The sequence below is a fragment of the Equus asinus genome, chromosome 2, assembly GCF_041296235.1.
Source record: "Equus asinus isolate D_3611 breed Donkey chromosome 2, EquAss-T2T_v2, whole genome shotgun sequence".
Lineage (NCBI taxonomy): Eukaryota > Metazoa > Chordata > Mammalia > Perissodactyla > Equidae > Equus > Equus asinus.
The window spans coordinates 77,272,807-77,288,950 of NC_091791.1; the positions used below are offsets into that span (position 1 = coordinate 77,272,807).

General features: G+C 50.4%; 1 protein-coding gene across 3 annotated transcripts; it reads right to left on the reverse strand.

Moving 5' to 3' along the window:
• Nucleotides 1-4,550: 4,550 nt before the first annotated feature.
• FXYD4 (FXYD domain containing ion transport regulator 4) lies at nt 4,551-14,739 on the reverse strand. Of its 3 annotated transcripts, none has more exons than XM_014841483.3 (8): nt 8,672-14,739; nt 6,972-7,028; nt 6,334-6,369; nt 6,203-6,226; nt 5,404-5,478; nt 5,276-5,312; nt 4,936-4,973; nt 4,551-4,740 (listed from the first exon to the last, which is right to left on the reverse strand). In XM_014841483.3, the coding sequence occupies exons 2-8, from the start codon at nt 7,006-7,008 to the stop codon at nt 4,721-4,723; spliced, it is 267 nt and encodes an 88-aa protein (XP_014696969.2). In that variant the 5' UTR covers nt 7,009-7,028; nt 8,672-14,739; the 3' UTR covers nt 4,551-4,720. The 3 variants fall into 3 exon arrangements, with proteins under 3 accessions (XP_014696969.2, XP_070347972.1, XP_070347966.1); XM_070491871.1 differs by having other exon boundaries at nt 6,972-7,089; XM_070491865.1 differs by having other exon boundaries at nt 6,972-7,175.
• Nucleotides 14,740-16,144: the final 1,405 nt, after the last annotated feature.

The following is a 16,144-nucleotide window of genomic DNA, read 5'->3' on the forward strand; positions in this document are numbered from 1 at the left end:
GGTTCAGTTTTCTTCTGAAAATCTCCATATATCATCTCATTCCTTGAACATATTAATCACAGTTATTTTAAAGTCTTGGTCTGATCATTCCAATATCTGCATCTTCTCTGTGTTTATGTTGTCTTTCTGGTCTAAGTTTGTCTTTTATGCCTGGATATTTTTGATAGAGTACCAGATATTGTGTACATACATCGTAGCATGGGGTAACTACAAGACCCATGTGCTGTTATCATCTGTGAGGGGATTGGTCGGAAGGAATGCAACCAGATTTCTAAAAACTACCCTGAGAACACGAGAGGCTTAAAATGGCCAATATATACTCAGTGGAAATCATAAAATGGCAATTTGAGAACAGCCAAATCTGTGAGCGAAACTCAGAAAATTCTGCAGGCGCCAGTTTGAATTTACATTCTGGTGGGGTGGGAGACCATAACAAATAAATCACTATAAATAGTATGTGAGTTAGGGCTGAGTACAAGGAGAAGCAGCAGCCAATAGTGATGAGAAGAACAAGTGTTGGTGGTGCAGTCGTAGAGTGGCCCCAGAGGCCACCTGAAAAGGCCTAGAGAAAGGGAACTGGGGAATTTGGACAATGTCGTGCAGAGGGAGGGATGTGAGTGCCCTGAGGTGAAGGCTGCAGCCTGCACTGTGTTCAGATAACAGCTAGGAGGCGGCAGGGTGAGTGCGGGAGAGCAAAGGGGTGAAGTTAGAGAGTTGACAGTTGTGGGACCTGGGGTCAGGCATAGGGCCTACAGGCTATGTTAAGGGGATCTTCTGTAAGATAAATAGGGCCTCTTTGGTGCATTTTGAGCAGAGTTGATCTGATCTTGCCTTAAGAATATTCCTCTGATGGGTAGGTTGAGACTTGAGTAATAAATCCGTTTAAAGAGCCAGGCACAGGACCTAACCAGTGATCAACCAGGAGAGCCCCAGTCATGCTCCCTGGTGTTAGCGGTTAGCCCTCACTTCTTACCCTGGGTTTTATAGTATTTTACACAAAAACTGAGGGTAAGATGCTGCTATCTTCTGGGAAACAAATATTACAGTATTTTCAAGCCACTAGTCTTAGAATAAACCTTATAACTGTTTCTTAAGTTAATAGGCCCTTATTTTAAAAGCACTCTGAATACTACTCAGCAATACAAAGTAATGAACTATTGATTCATGTAACAATCTGGCTGGATCTCCAGAGAACTAGAAAATACTATATATATGTCATATATATATAAATATGTATAATAGAATTATAGAATATTATGTGAAACTTTTAACCTTGATTATTTCTGGGTGCTGGATTAGAAATTGGTTTACCAATTTAAGTGAGATATTTCTGTAATGTTCAAGTTTTCTGTAATAAGATGAAAGATGTTTACAATGAGAAAAAAAATAAGATTGTTTAAATTAAAAAGGCAGGAGGGATATATAGTCCCCAAGCAAGCACAGTCACTGAGTTATCTCTCAGATAGTGATAAATACCAGAAAGGGAGTGTAGCCCAGTCCTTCAGAAACAGGCTCAGGAGTGAGACGGCCTGTAAGAACCCCTAGATCCTCGGTCTGCTCTTGGCACAAAGGGGACAATACAAGTCCCCATTTCAATAGATTGCTGAGAAAATGGAGTTCACGTGTGAAGTGTTTATAACAGTGCCTGGTCACACACTAAGTGTTCAGTGAAGTGGAAATTACCCTTTGCTTCCTCTGGTTCTTTCCTGGGCAGCCCCTCATCTGAGAGAAGATGACAAGAGGAAGGAATTGTGACTGAAGCCATCCCCACTCCAGGGTAGATAGGCCCAGTGAAGGGGTCTCTGAGGCACAGTGAGTAATTCCACACAAGGAAGCCTGGGCAGACTGCTCTCATCCTACCTCTACCATTCCCGCTCCCTGCGTTCTTTCCTGGGAGGGAAAGAGGAGAGCTTATTTCCCTTGGGAATCAGTACCCCGACCCCAGGACCCAGCTGCCAACCTCACAGGCTAACACAGACTCCATCCCTCATGGTCGTCCACACCCGCCACCCCCCTTCACAGTCCTTGACTTCTGCCGCCCATGATTAACCCAGGCCTTCCAGACGTCTCCATGGGCCCTCTGCCCCAGCCTTGGACAGGCAGAATCAGCCTAAACCACCAGGCACGAGCCAGTGATTGGACGGAGTCAGCCTCATTGACGCTGGGCAATGGGGCAGACGCACACGTTGTGGGTGTGTGGTGGTCGTGGGGCCCCTCACTCCAGAGTGGTTGTTTATAGGACTTGAGGGAACTGTGGAATTTGCTCAGGCTAAATTTGAATGAAGCTGTGTTTGACATGCTGAAAGCAGAGCAGGGCTCTATATACCTGGTCTCCACCGCGAAGTGGGGCCGGGGACTAAAACGTTAAGATGGATGTGGAATGTTGTGTCCAGAAACCTCCCTTCCCGAGCTGGGCGCCCAAGATGGAAGCGAGGCTGAATCTCGGGTCAAAGTGACTTAGGTCCCCAGGCAAGGATCGGGTTTCCTTCTTAGTGATAGGATTTCAAACAGCTTGTGACGGGAGAGACCCGTTTCTCACTAAGAAAGCAGTTGTCAGTCACTCAGAAGGGGGCGTTCCGACAAGATCGCTTCCGTGTCGCACACCCCAGCCCCACGAATGGCCAGAGGCTTTGCTTTCTTAGACGGAGCTTATTTTTACATTCTCAAATGCAATCTACTCACGCCGGCATCTTCCCTTGTCCAAGGAGGAGAGGGACTTGCACCCCACTCCTCGCGGCGGAAAAGCGAGCTCAGAAGGCGCCTCTGGGCGGCTCTGACGCGGGGGCGCGTCCCCTAGGCTCCCCCTGCGCCCGGCGCCCTGCGCGCTCCCGCCTTCCTCCCTCCCGCCTCCCGCGCGGCTCCCGGGTTACCCGACTGGTTCCCAACGCGGAAGTGGGCAGTGTTTCTCCCTGTAGTGGCCGCTCCTGCCTCCTCTTTGGTCTCATAGCCTACGTTCTAGGCACTCTGACTTTCCGTTGGCCCTCAAAAAGCATCAAGGCCAGTGTCCCCGCGAGTTGTTTGCCCGAGCTGTTCCCTATGCCAGGAAAGATGTTTGCGTGGCTGGCGCCTCTCATCGTTCACTTTAGAGGATTCAGCTCAAATGCCACGTCCTGAGCTGACCACATTACCCACTGCTGCCCAGGCACCCTAGCCGCTGCAGCACACGTTTTATTTTCTTCACAGCATGCATCCGGCTCGGAATGCTGGGCCGCAAAGGCCTTACAGGATTGGTCCTGGTGGGTGATGAGCTGGGCTCAGTGAGCCGCCCCCGTGGCTCCCTGCCACACTCGTCCCCCACCTTAGACAGTGGCTGCACTTTCAGCCAGGTGTCCTGGAGTCCCACTCTTGGAGTTCCTGCTGCAGCCTGTGGCCAGCCTTGGAGCCCTCCACTCCCCGGCTTATGTGTCCTGCTTCAAGGGCCCTAAGAAGATCAACGAACCTCATTTTTAGACCTCAGGGCCTAGGATGAGCTACGGAGGACCGAGAGGCAGGGTCCTCAGCTTCCTGACCCCAGCCCAGTCAGGGGACTGGAAGTCTGGGGGACCCGACATCTAGGACACATCATACTTCCTCAGGATCTGGCACCACCCTGAGAAGTGGTTTGTAGCAATGCACCATTAGAGAGCGGGCTTGAAGTAACGCCATGACAGGTGGCTGCCCCATCAACCCAGACCCAGACTCAGATTGTGAGCCACTGCCTGGCAGGAACAGGGCAGACCTCTGCTGTGCCAGCCTGCTCCCATCCAGGGTCTCTGCGCAGAGCAGTGGCTGGGCTGAGTGTGCCTCAGCTCCTTCCCTGGGCTGTGGAGGTTGGCAAGAGGGGTGTGGCTGCAGGATGGACAGGCTGCCACGGTGGGACAGGCACTTCCCTAGCCCCACCCCAGGCACGCTGGGACCTTTCAAGTGAGGTGTTCCAGGAGTGGACTTTGGACATACTGAGGGTCTAGATTTGCATGGATGGTTTTTGGTTATAAAATGCAATATGCAGGGCTTCTTGGGATGTAGCTCACAGGGGCTCTCATGGGGAAATTACCTAGGGTTGGGGCAGGGTCCATGGGTTAGTCTGGGGGTTATATAGGGTTTATGGGGGGGGGGGTGTCAGTGAAGGAATTGCTGCAGTTCCTGGGTTGGGTTGAGCGACAGAGAGCGCTCACTGAGTGAGGTAGGGTCTTAGTGGAGGGTGAGCCATTGGGGACCATTCTAGGTTACAAGATATCACGAGTACCTAGGTCATTGGGACTTCAGGGTCTCTAGGCAAGCTATAGAAATTGTAAGGTCCTTTGATAGAATATTTTCGTGTCTCACACAGTGCATGGATGAGGCAGGGGTCAGGAGACCAATTATCAGGAAGTTCTCAAAGTGGGGGGTATGCTAGGAGTGGACCTCAGGACAGACACCAGACACGTGGCTACAGGAAGCATTAGCAATCTAGGAAGATCATCCCTCCTCCCAGCTGAGGGCCTGGGCTTTCCTGAGCAAGATGTCAGTGTCCCAGCACAGCCTGGTCATCCTCAAGCAGATCCACAGAGGGTCACAGCACCACAGGCAGGAAGAGTGAGACCGGTTTAATTTACAAATAAGCGTTGGACAGCCTCCTGATCAGAAGGGAGCCTAAAGGCTCACCTTTGGAGAGAAAGGCCATCATGGAGGGTCAGGCCCCCAAGTGGGGAGCCAGCAGCGTGGGAACTGGCGCCAGAGTGCTACAAAGTTGCTCCTGTGCTCAGCAGGTACTGGCAGAGCCTGCAGAGACAGTGGGGTCAGGTCCTCACAGACACGGTCATTACATAGATACCCCCCCCTCAGCATCAGTTGACCCCATGGCTGGGCTGGCTCAGGACAGTCCCACCTTACAAACGGCATCACATTTCTTAAATCTCAGATTATATGGCCACCCTGCCCAAGTGTCTGAAAGCCTCCCAAAGAAGCCCATCTCACCTGGAGTGATGAGTGGAGTGGCTTTCTCAGGTAAGGGGCTGAGAAAGGAACACATGAGATTAATATCCTTCAACCTCTGCCCTCCTCCACCAAGACTCCTAGTGCCCCCTCCCCGGGGGGCGTAACTCCTTGCTATTCTTCCATTGTCACTTTAAACAATACCAAGGGTCAGAGCTTTCCCTGATTTGGAGCCTTTCAGGGTTGATTATCTGTGAATAACAAACCTCACTGTAGGCCCAGGGAGCAGCCAGGAGGCTGTCCTCTTTCCCTCTGTTGTAGTACTTTATCCCAAAATACTTCTGCTCAGCTGGAGGTGCACACAACAGGGGCCCTGACTCACCTTTGCTTCTGATTGTGCTTGCATTTACACTTGCCACCTGTGAGAGGAAGAGCTGGCCTGTGCAAAGAGCCCAAGGAGCCTGGACCATCCCTCTTCCCACCCCACGCCCTGCCAATCCCACCACTCACTCAGGGCGAAGGCAAATCCAGCGACGCACAGGATCCCAGCAAAGATCATCCCAACCAGCTGCAGGCCTGCCCAGTCTAGGGGAGCACAGAGAGGGAGCTGGCGCCAGCCTGGCTCCACCTCACTCGTTCAGAAGATATTTACAAGCACCGGCTTGTGCAGATGAACTTACATTCCAGGCAATGAGAAAGACAAGCCAGTAAATAAACACATCATATAATATCTGGTGGGAACAAGCCCCAGGAAGAAAAAACAAGCAGAAGAGCACAGAGAAAGAAGAGGGTGTGAAGGATCATCAAGGAAGCCCTTTCTGAAAAGTGGCATTTGAGCTGAGGCCTGGGGAAGATGAGGGGTATGTGGGGACATTGGAGGACAGTGCCAGGAGGAGGAAGAGGAAACCTTCGTAGGGGGCTGTGGGGCAGCAGGGAGCTGGTGTTGGGGAAGGGAAATAAGAGTCAGTGGAAGGAAGGAGATTAGGTGTGAGGTATCTGGGGGCCCAACAGCCCAGCACCTCTACCCGCTTCCCCAGAAGTCTTCCTAACTATCCTGTGGGCGCCTTCTCTCCCTGCTGGAATGAAGTTCTCCCAAAGACCATGTTGCATGCTGGCCTTTCGTTCTTTCCATCAACCAAGCTGACTCCTTAATCCCCAGTCCCAGCCCCATCCTGCCCCTTCTTCCCCACCCCTTCAAGCCCTACTTTGTTTACACGGGGGCTCCACATCACCCCTCACCAACCTCTAGTAAAGAGGTCCAAGATAGGCAAGGGTAGGGGTTGGGGGCGTGAGGGATATCAGCTCTTACCATAGTAGAAGGGATTGTTTTTATCTGCAGGAAAGAAAACAAAAAAGAATAAGGGCCAGAACCAAGAGGCAGGATGTGAGGTCTTGGAGGGAAAATGTGGGGCAGTAGGGGCAGGGTTTTTGAGGCCTCACCAGCAAACAGGTCACTGGCTTTCAAGACGGGCAGGCCTGGGTGGAAAAAGCAGAGGGATTGGGTGTTAATTCATGACACTGGTCTCAAAATGAGTCAGCAGGCAAGACCCCATCCCAGAGGGGCAAGGATGACTAGCCTTGTCATGAATGAGGGGGGCACCCTGGGGTCACTGGTTCCCTTCCTCATACCATCCCCAGGCCCAAAGAACCCTGAGATTTTGTCTCCCACCCCAAGGCCTGTGGTCCCCCACTCACAGCCCTTTCTGCTATTTCTCAGGCTTCCTGCTACTCTGTCTTGCACTGGAAATGGGATGGCATATTGGTATCTTTGTACCCTCTCCTGAGAAGCTTCCTACACAGACCCTGGCTAATGCTCTGCTTCCTGAAGAAATAGGGAATGCTTTTCTCTTCATGCCAACAGATGGTTACAGTTTTCCAAAGTTCAATTACTCAGGATAATTTTTGCAACATCCGCTTCCTACCTGTACTATTATTTCCTCAATCTTTCTTTTTAAATTCACAGTTTAAATGAAAACACATTTATTCAACATTAGGACTCCTTGGGGAGATGCTGCCCTGGTCTTCACTGCCTTGGTGGGCAGGTGAATGGCAGCAGGGTCACCTCTGGGATGACTCACCTGCCAGCGTCAAAAGGCCCCAGATCACTCTCTCCATGTCACAGCTTCAGGGCAGGGCTGCAGGGGAGGAGGTGCAGGCTGGGGTCAGGCAGCCCGACCTGCCCCAGGCTCACAGAGCCTAGTGGCGAGAGCAAGCCACCAATCCCAAGAGTGCACTTGCCTATGGGGCGGTCTTGGGAAAGTTACTAATTTTTGTTTCCGCATCTAGAGATGATAATAGAAATGCCTTGTGGAGTTATACCAGTTACGTGCGTAGAACAGTGGTTGCACATAGTTAAGTGAGGCTTGGTCAGACTCACCTGACCAGGTGAGCAGGGCTGCTGTTCTAACTCAGGCTTTGGTGCCTGCGTTCCTAACCCCTACACAAAGGGCCACGGTTGTCAGCCCCCAGGCTATCACTCCCAAAGGTCTGGGCCTGGGGCACTATCAGGCCGAATTCCAAGACAGGCTCCACAAAGTGTGCACCCAGGGCTGAGCAGCGCTGAGCATCAGAAGGCAGGGAGTGAGGGCGCTGCCTGCCACAGAAGGAGAGAGCCTCCCACCCCAGCCCCAGCCGAGGACCCTGCTCCAGGCAGCCCCAAATTCCACTCTCAGAGTACAGATTGCTATTGGCAGGAAACTGCCTGGTGGGACATTGTTCCCTTCTCCTTAAGATGGGAACTATCCATGTTCCAGTTTACTGGTCCCTGGGGTGGCTGTGTGGTTGAGCTTTCTGCATATTGTTAGCTGCAGGCAGGCATGGGGACTGTCAGTGTTTCATATTGATCCCATTGTTAATATCTACTAGACCCAACTGCCCCAAACTCTAATCCCTTCTCAAGCACTTAACAGCTGTGTGACTCAGTGGGTTATTTAACCTCTCTGTGCTTCAGCATCCTATAAAATGAGGATAATTATAATAATAGCAACCTCATAAAGTTATGATTGAATTAAATGATTTACTATATGTCAAACCTAAGAATAGTGCCTAACATATATTAAGCATTAAAATGTGTTATGGGGGCCGGCCGGTGGCACAGCGGTTAAGTGCGCACATTCACTTCTAGGCGGCCTGGGGTTTGCTGGTTCAGATCCCGGGTGCAGACATGGCACCACTTGGCAAAAGCCATGCTGTAGTAGGCGTCTCATGTATAAAGTAGAGGAAGATGGGCATGGATGTTAGCTCAGGGCCAGGCTTCCTCAGCAAAAAGAGGAGGATTGGCAGTAGTTAGCTCAGGGCTAATCTTCCTCAAAAAAAAAAAGTGTTACAATAAATAAATACATAAATACATGGGTCTCATTGCCATAGAAAGGAGGGACTATAAACGTGCTGCTTCTGAAGGTGGGGGTTTGTCGTCTTTGAGCAGCCTCTGAAGTTGGCCCTCCGCTGGACTGGTCTGTCTCTCTCTCCTCCTCCACCACCCTGGAACTCCTGGATCATGAGGGTCACAACTCCATTTTACATATTCTTTAGCCAAAGGCTGGCTTCTGTTTCCTCCAGCCCCCAACCCACCATCCATATGACAGTGGTTACAGGGCAGGCAGCCTCCAATCCTCAAAATCCCCAAACATGCACCCTGTTACTGAGAATACCCAGGCACCCACCTCCCCTTCTTCAGACTGGCACTCTGGGCCACCCCTCCGCCCCCATCCCCCCACCTAGGAGCCCCGAAGTCCTAGCAGACACTTGCTCACCTGAGAGCCAGTTCTCCTGAGCTTACCTGAGAGCCGGGTGCAGAGTGCAGGTCAGAGGAGGCTGCTGGGGCTGTGGTCAGCTTAGGTGGGTTCCGGCTTTTTAAACCCAGCAGCCCCGCCCAGAACAATACCATCAGGCTGGAGGGAACTGGTCAGACTCCTTGAGACTCCTGCAGCTCCCTCTCTCTCCCTGGTGTGCTCTTAAGGAGACAGCTCGCCCTGCCACACCCAGTGCAGAGTAGTGCTCCTGGTGACCTCAGGCCAGCTCAGAGGCTTAGGTGGTGGCAAGGAGAGGGATGGGCCAGGCCTCAGACCCTTCTCTCGAGGAGAAGGTGGACTTCCAGCTTCTTCAGCTCACCTAGATCCTAACAGAGGGGCCCTGAAGGGTGCTCAAGGGGGACGGGGTGTTTCTGGGTTCTTGTGCCAACAGTGGGGGTTCTAGCATTTCCGTGGCCGGGGTAGGGGGATCCTGGCGACAGGTGAGTCGAAGAGGAGTCAGGGACTGGCCTTGAGGCTCCATTTGCTCATTGGTCCCAGTGCTTTTCCTCGGACTGGGTGTTCATCGAAGGGGAGGGCTGGGGTCATTGGGCATCCCTCAGGATCACCCACTTAGCCGAGGGAGACTGACAGCAGGAATCACAAAGCACCCAGGCCCAGCCCTGGTCTTCCCCCTACTTCACACAGGTAGGGGGTGTGTCAGGAGGATGAGGAGCAGGTGGCCTCCCTCTGTGGCCCCCCCTGCCTATCTCATGCAGTGCTGGCCAAATTCTCTTCTTGCCCCTTCCCCTCCACATACCTTAGGCCTCTGCCCTTGGCCCCGGATGACCCCATCATCTCCATTCTGCTATCCCCTCTCCCCAGTCCCTCTCTTCACTGCTTCTCCCACTGGAAGGCAACCAGCTGAAGGCAGGGATGATGCCTCCCTTATTCCCAATGCTCAGCCGTGGACACTAATAAATAGATTTTGATTGAATTAGTGTTGGAGGAGGTAATCAAGAGGACACGACTGCTGATTGAACTTCAAGCTGTACCCAGGCAATTGGAGGCTGGCTCCTTGCCCCCTCCCCTGTCCTTAGAATGTACTTTCTGCCTACCATTCTCACAGTGGGAACTATTCCAAGGACATAGCCTTGAGAGAGTAAGGTGTTGTTGAGAACATCTGGACTGTGTACAGAGACCAAACCTAGTTAAGGCCTCTATATAAACTTTTAACATTCTGGCAGGCAAATGCGGAAAACTACTCGTCTTGTGGCTGCCCAAGATATGCCTCATAAATAAGTTCCTTTGCTTATTAAATCTGCCACCTACCAATCTGGAGTGCTCTGCCTCTCTCTTCAGTCTCTCCTTGCCCTCTGTGTACAAGGGTCAGTTTGCAAACTAACCATTGTTGAGTCAGTGAGGACAAGAAGCCATCAGAGTCTCCCAGACAGACCAAGGAGTCAGGCGGCAGACCAAGACCGTGAAAGGCAGGGTGGGGAGATTCAGGTGAGTAGGAAGGGGAAGGGCATTCCTAGTGCCAACATGTTGCATCTCTGCATGAAAACCTTCTCCGGTGCTCCCTGCTTTCAAGATGCAGTTTCTGCACAGAGTTTAAGACCAGGGGCTCTGGGGCCAGAAGGAGCTGGATTTCAAGTCCAGCTCTGCTACTGGCTGATCTTAAATAGCTTTTTCATCATCCTGAGCTTCAGTTCCCTGTCCTGTAAAAGGGAATAAGGACAGGATTTACCCTTGAGGTTTGGAATGGAGGTGCTACTGGGCCACAGGGCTGCTTCATGGTCAGCCCTCAATATGTATTTGTGGAATGAATGCCTCCCAGACCCAATTTGAGGAAAGTTTGTTAACCTCAAGATTCAGGAGAAACGTTACTAGCACATACTTTGGAGTCAAATCCAGGCTCTATTAGTTACTTGCTATGTGCACTTGAGCAATGGGACTTACCCTCTTCCTGCCTGTTTGCTCATCCATAAATGGGAACCATGACCGAGTCTAACTTTGAATGTTTGTGGTGATGATGACATCTGATTATGCTACTCAGTTCACTTGTGTTGTAGCTGGGAATGGCCCTGATATACACACAGTGAGATCTGCAGCATTCGAGAAAGGGGGTTACCATTAGAGAGACCCCCCCCATGGGGTAACTGCATTCCGGAGAGGAGAAAGGTCTTGCTCAAGGTCACACTGTGCCTGGATAGCAGAGTGGGGACTCAGCCCAAGTTTTCAGACTCCTCACCTGAGTTCTTCTGCCCTGTCAGGCTATAGTGGGGAATAAGCAGCAAGTAAGCAGGCACTTGTAGCAAGGGGACCCTTTAGGTCCCAAGTGCCATCTTTGCTTTGGAAAGTCTCCAGGAAGTATGAAAAGGACCTCAGATCCACCTCTCTAGAAGGCGCTAGTGCTTTTGCCCCGCCTTGCAGCTTCTGCCCTCTTCAGAGATCCACCAGTCCCATCCCTATCAGCCTTAGGTAATATCACCTTTAACAGGTATAAAGAACGTCATCTGAGCCAGGTGGTATTGATATTGGTCCAAGGTAGGGGATAGGTTGAGCCTGGGGCAGAACCAGGGACAGGGAGCCCAGCTTCCTGTGTGTAACTTCTGCAAGCACAACGGTAAGTCACCACCTCATCTCCTCTTTTTGCCGAAGTTGGCTGTATGTGTATGGGCACCATGCTTGAGTACTGTGTCTGTCCTCTCTGAGAGGCCCCAAAGGCTGGCCACACACTCAGTGGCTAGCAGCAATGCCTTCTACACTGGAAGTGATGCAGTGTCAGTTCCCAGGTTAATGAATTTATCTTCTTAGGTATTAAACTGAATACTTATAAATGGTCATGGGTGTAGAAAACTTTAGGACCTTTGTATATTAAGAAGTGTTTAATAAACTGTCCTTTTATTCCTTATGAGTTTTTAGGAGGAACAATTGCTCTCTCAAGGTGTGATTCCTGAGGAGCTGGACTGGCAGTGAAGGCCGTTTGCAGGAAGTCACTTTCAAGGAGGGCTGGCCACTTACCCTGCTTCTTGGACATAATTTCTCAACAGAACCCCTAAAGCCACCTATTTGGGTCTGATTTCTTACCTACCAAATGAGAGAGCTGGGTAAGAGGCACTGAGACCTACAGGGAAATCAAACCCCAGGTGATGAAAGCCTGGGAGGAGTGGGTGACAACAGAGCCAGGCTGTTGGGTGGGTGCAGATGAGAGCCTGGAGGTATCAAAAGAAGAGAGAGAGAAAACTGCAAGATCCAGCTCTGAACTCTTTCTTCCCTTTCTGGACTCAGTACTGCAAAGGGTACAAAGGACCTTGCGTGGAAGGAGGGAAGTCTGTTGCCAAGAGTGGCTGCCTGAAAACCAGCACCCACACCCAAGACTCCCTCTTCTGCTCACATCAGTCACTGCCACAGCTCCTTGCACTCTCAAACTGTGCTTTCCCCTTTCTCCAAGCATTACCTATCGCTCTGTGATGAACATGGATGCATCCTCAAAACCATTAATTTCCCTGAGGAAAGGTGATAATACAGGAGTTATCTAAGACTGACTGGGGGTAAACTAAGAGGGAGGTGGCTAGTATCTTGCCCGGCCTATAGCGGGAGCATACATGGTTTTTTCCTATCTTGTAAGATGGGCTGAATGTCACAGACATCAGTAGAAGGCTGAGATTGCCTATTTTGAGGGCTCTAGTAGAGGAAGGGAAATACTTCATTTGTGAGAGAACCAGAGGAAGAGCAGAGAGAACATGTCTTTTGAGGCCTCTCCCAGGTTTCTAGGGTGTCTTATCCGACGAGAAACACTGAACCCCCACCTGAACCCACTTCCTGCGCTGCCCCCTCAGGAGTCCCCTGCTGTCGTCCTCTCTCTTCATATTCCTCAAGTCCCCCTACGTGTGCTCAGGGTCTTGAGGCCATAGATCTGGGGCTCACTCCCCTTGAGGACCGGGGAAGGACGGCAGCCTGACCCTGCTCGCCTGCCTGTCTGTGAGAGCAGGAGGTGAGCTTGTGCACGACAGGAGCAAGGACGACCATCTGAAGGTTGGTAGCAGTCTGAGGACGAAGGGCTCACTTTCCCGGAACTCGGCCTCGGCTGACTTCCGCGCGTTGCGCGTTGGAGAGATGCAGGGAGAAGCCTTTCGCGCTGCGGGATCTAAGAGCCTTCTGGACCAGGGGATACGGAAACGAGGTGGGGGACTCAAGAAGGGGAAGTGAGACTCTGGAGCAGCCACTCCCCTCGGGAGTCTGGAGTGAAGGCCTGCTCCCTTTTCCCAATTCCATCTGCCTCTAGGAAGCCCCTTACAAGAGGCCATTCATGACCTATCCTCCACACCTGATGCAAGGGGCCAAGAAACAACCAATCGGAGCAGGACTGTGGTGGCTTCCAGCCAATCAGTGCCAAGAGACAGCCGTAGAGGCGGGACCGTGGGTGAACCGCCGTCGAAGCGAGGCCTAGGCAGTGTGGGCAGGGCTTTCCCGTCGCGAAGCAGTCCCGCCCCTCTTCGCGCGGATTGGCTGTGCCGGTTCACCCGAGTGCCGGTCAAGCAGCCGCTCCTCGCGCTCCTCTGCGGCTTCCTGTAACAATCGGGTCTCCGGTTAACTCGTTGCCGGAGTCTTTGTCCATCCGTTCGTCCGATCGCGCCGCCGTGATGATCACGGTCTTCTGGAGGTCGTGGTCCTCAGTAACTGGGACCTGAGAGGCTGTCAGGGATAGCTGAGGTGAAGGGACAGCACAGCGGTGAGCTCAGAGCAGGCCAAAGCGGAGGGGGCGAGCGAGCCGGCGGAGGGGCGGCCCCAGAACGGGCAGGTGGAGGCGGGCCGCGTAGGGTGAGGCCAGAAAGCCGGCAGGGGACCTCGGACCCTGGGAGGGCTTCCAGCAGGGGAGAGACATTGTTAGAGGTGCATCTGAGAACGCCCTTTGAAGGGTGAGACCCTGTGCAAGAGGAGAGAAGCCAAAAGGGTTTACAGAACTGAGATGCCGGGTGACGTCCCTTCTCACCCACCCTTCTTCAGTCCGCTCTATTACAGCCCAGTAATGCTTTCCGCCCACCCCACAGCTCCCTTAGCACCCTTGACCCGCTACTGCTCACCTCCCTCATCATCCAGACTTTTCAGCCCTCAACTTGACCCTATCCTTGAAGTCTCTCTTGGGCACATCTCCCTTAATTTCCTACAGGCACTTCACAGTAAACAACTTCTAAGATAAACCTTCCCGTTGTCTCACCCCATCCCCTCACCTGTCTCTGTTGCAGAGTTCCCCATCTTAGGCCACTCCTTTATCCACCTGGTCACACAGGCCCCCGCTAAGCACATCATATCGAGGTTATCTGTTGATGTGTGTCTCACCCTCAGGCTATGACCCCCTCAAGGGCACTAGCACTCCTCTCTCTGGGTGACAGCAGCTTCATCCACAGTGGCAGCAGCCTTAGTGCTGGACATCTGGAGGCCTGTCTTCCAGCATACTCCACGTGTTCACTCATGTCATCCTCATAACAACCTCTCGAGGGAGGACTCTGATCGCCTGATTTCAGGAAAATGAGGGGAAAAGAGATTAAGGGGCACCTGGCCACACAGCTGGAAGGGGCTGCCTGGCCCCAGAGCCGACTCTTCACCACCTGTGCATGTGATTTATTTTTAATGTGATTTTAAAACAGATTTATTGAGATATGATTCATGTACCATACAATTCTCCCATTTAAAGTGTACAATTCAATAGTTTTTAGTATGTTCACAGTTTGTACACATTATAAAAATATGTATTTCTCTTTGGTGTGCATGCTTGTGTGTGTAATTTTTGTGTAAATGATGATATTTATTTTGTGTCAATAGAAGTGTATATTTTATTTTCACTAGGGTGCCAATTGTTGAAATGTACTATGTGTACCATGCTTTTTTAATTTAATAAGTTAAATCTGATTTTACAACTTTCAAAGTATTTTCATTTTAATATAATTACTTGATATTTATTTACTAATTCAACACATATTTTGAATCTCACTACGATTCCAGCACTTTTCCAGGAACTAGGGGTTCTGAACCCGGCAATGCAAAGCTCCTGCCTTGAATGCTTAACATCATGACGGGGACAATGAGTAGGAACAAGAAATAAATGATGTAATATTTCAAGTATTGACTGACTGACACATGAAGTGGCCTAGATGTAGAGAGTCATGGGGTAGTGAGATAGCTTTCTTAGATTGGGGGGGTCAGAGTTGGTCCATGACAGAAACATAAGTTTAAAACATTTGTATGCCACAGTCATAAATTCCCCCCTGCCATTTCTTCCCCAGTTAAACTGAGCTGATGAAGTCAAATACATACCCAGATTTTAGATTAGAGCATAATTTATAAAAAGGATTTCTTATCTAGAACCAGTGGCTCTCATTCCACGAAATGTCTCTCCATCAAACTTGTTTATCTACATCTTTATACATGTTAGCTATAATAAGATAAAGTGTCTGATAAGGAGAATTACTTATTTGGCAGTAATAGAAAAAAAGAATGTTTTTCCTGGCACTGATGTTAAAGTTGAAAGACTGAAAATAGTGGCTCAGGAGACCAAAGGCACTATGATTGGAAAGGGTCTACTTTTAAACCACTCTTAGTTCTGCGTTGGTTAGCATAGAATGTGACTACGGATGTCAGTAGTTTCTAGAAACTTGTCTGTTAAAGACTGCATTGAACTTGTGGCCACCTGAAATCTGGATTCAAATGCATCAAAGCTGGACAAAGTCTTTGTTGTCTCCAGCAGTAGCTAATTGAAAAACTCTGCAACATTTTGCAGTCATTTGTTATGCAGTTTTACCAGGAAACAAAGGGAGCTAGTGTTATGTTCTATTCCATTCAGACTACAAAACAGAATAACAAGTACTTCCAAGCAGTGCTTACCAAACTAAAAAGAACTATTGAAGTTTAGTAAACAATGGGGGAAAATCATATTAAGAATATTGAGTAGCAGTTTTAACTTTTTTCCTGTAAAATTAAAATATCTTGTAGTTTGATGAAGTCTAGAAAGCTATACTTTGCCTTCAAGTTCTTAATACACTAGTAAAATATTAATCTATTAACTTATCGTGATCAACCTTGGGATTTTCCACAGCAAGGGTCTGAAGCCATCCCCTCCACCACAAAGCACTTGGAGAGCCAGTTTTGCCGCTAGAGATGGGTGGAGTTTGTTGTATTTCACTTTTTCATCATGGTGACTAAGACCTTCTAGGCTCCTAAGGTTGGGCCGACTGGGGTGCTCGGGTCTCATTTCCATTTCTAATTGGTACACCGGCCTTCGAAAACAACCCGCAGTGCTCCTGAAAGCTGAAGTTGTGCAAACATGGCGCCCAGCAGCGATGCCCCATGTGTGTCCCTCAGAGCAGACGCCTCTGCCCCAGAAGACCGGCACGGGCACAACCCGGAAGTGGGAGCTGAAGCCGGCCCATGCCGGAAGTTCTAAAAAAAGAACAGGAAATTATGAACATACCAAGTTTGTTTGAAAGTTCATATTTATTTAGAATGACAAAGCAAAACAA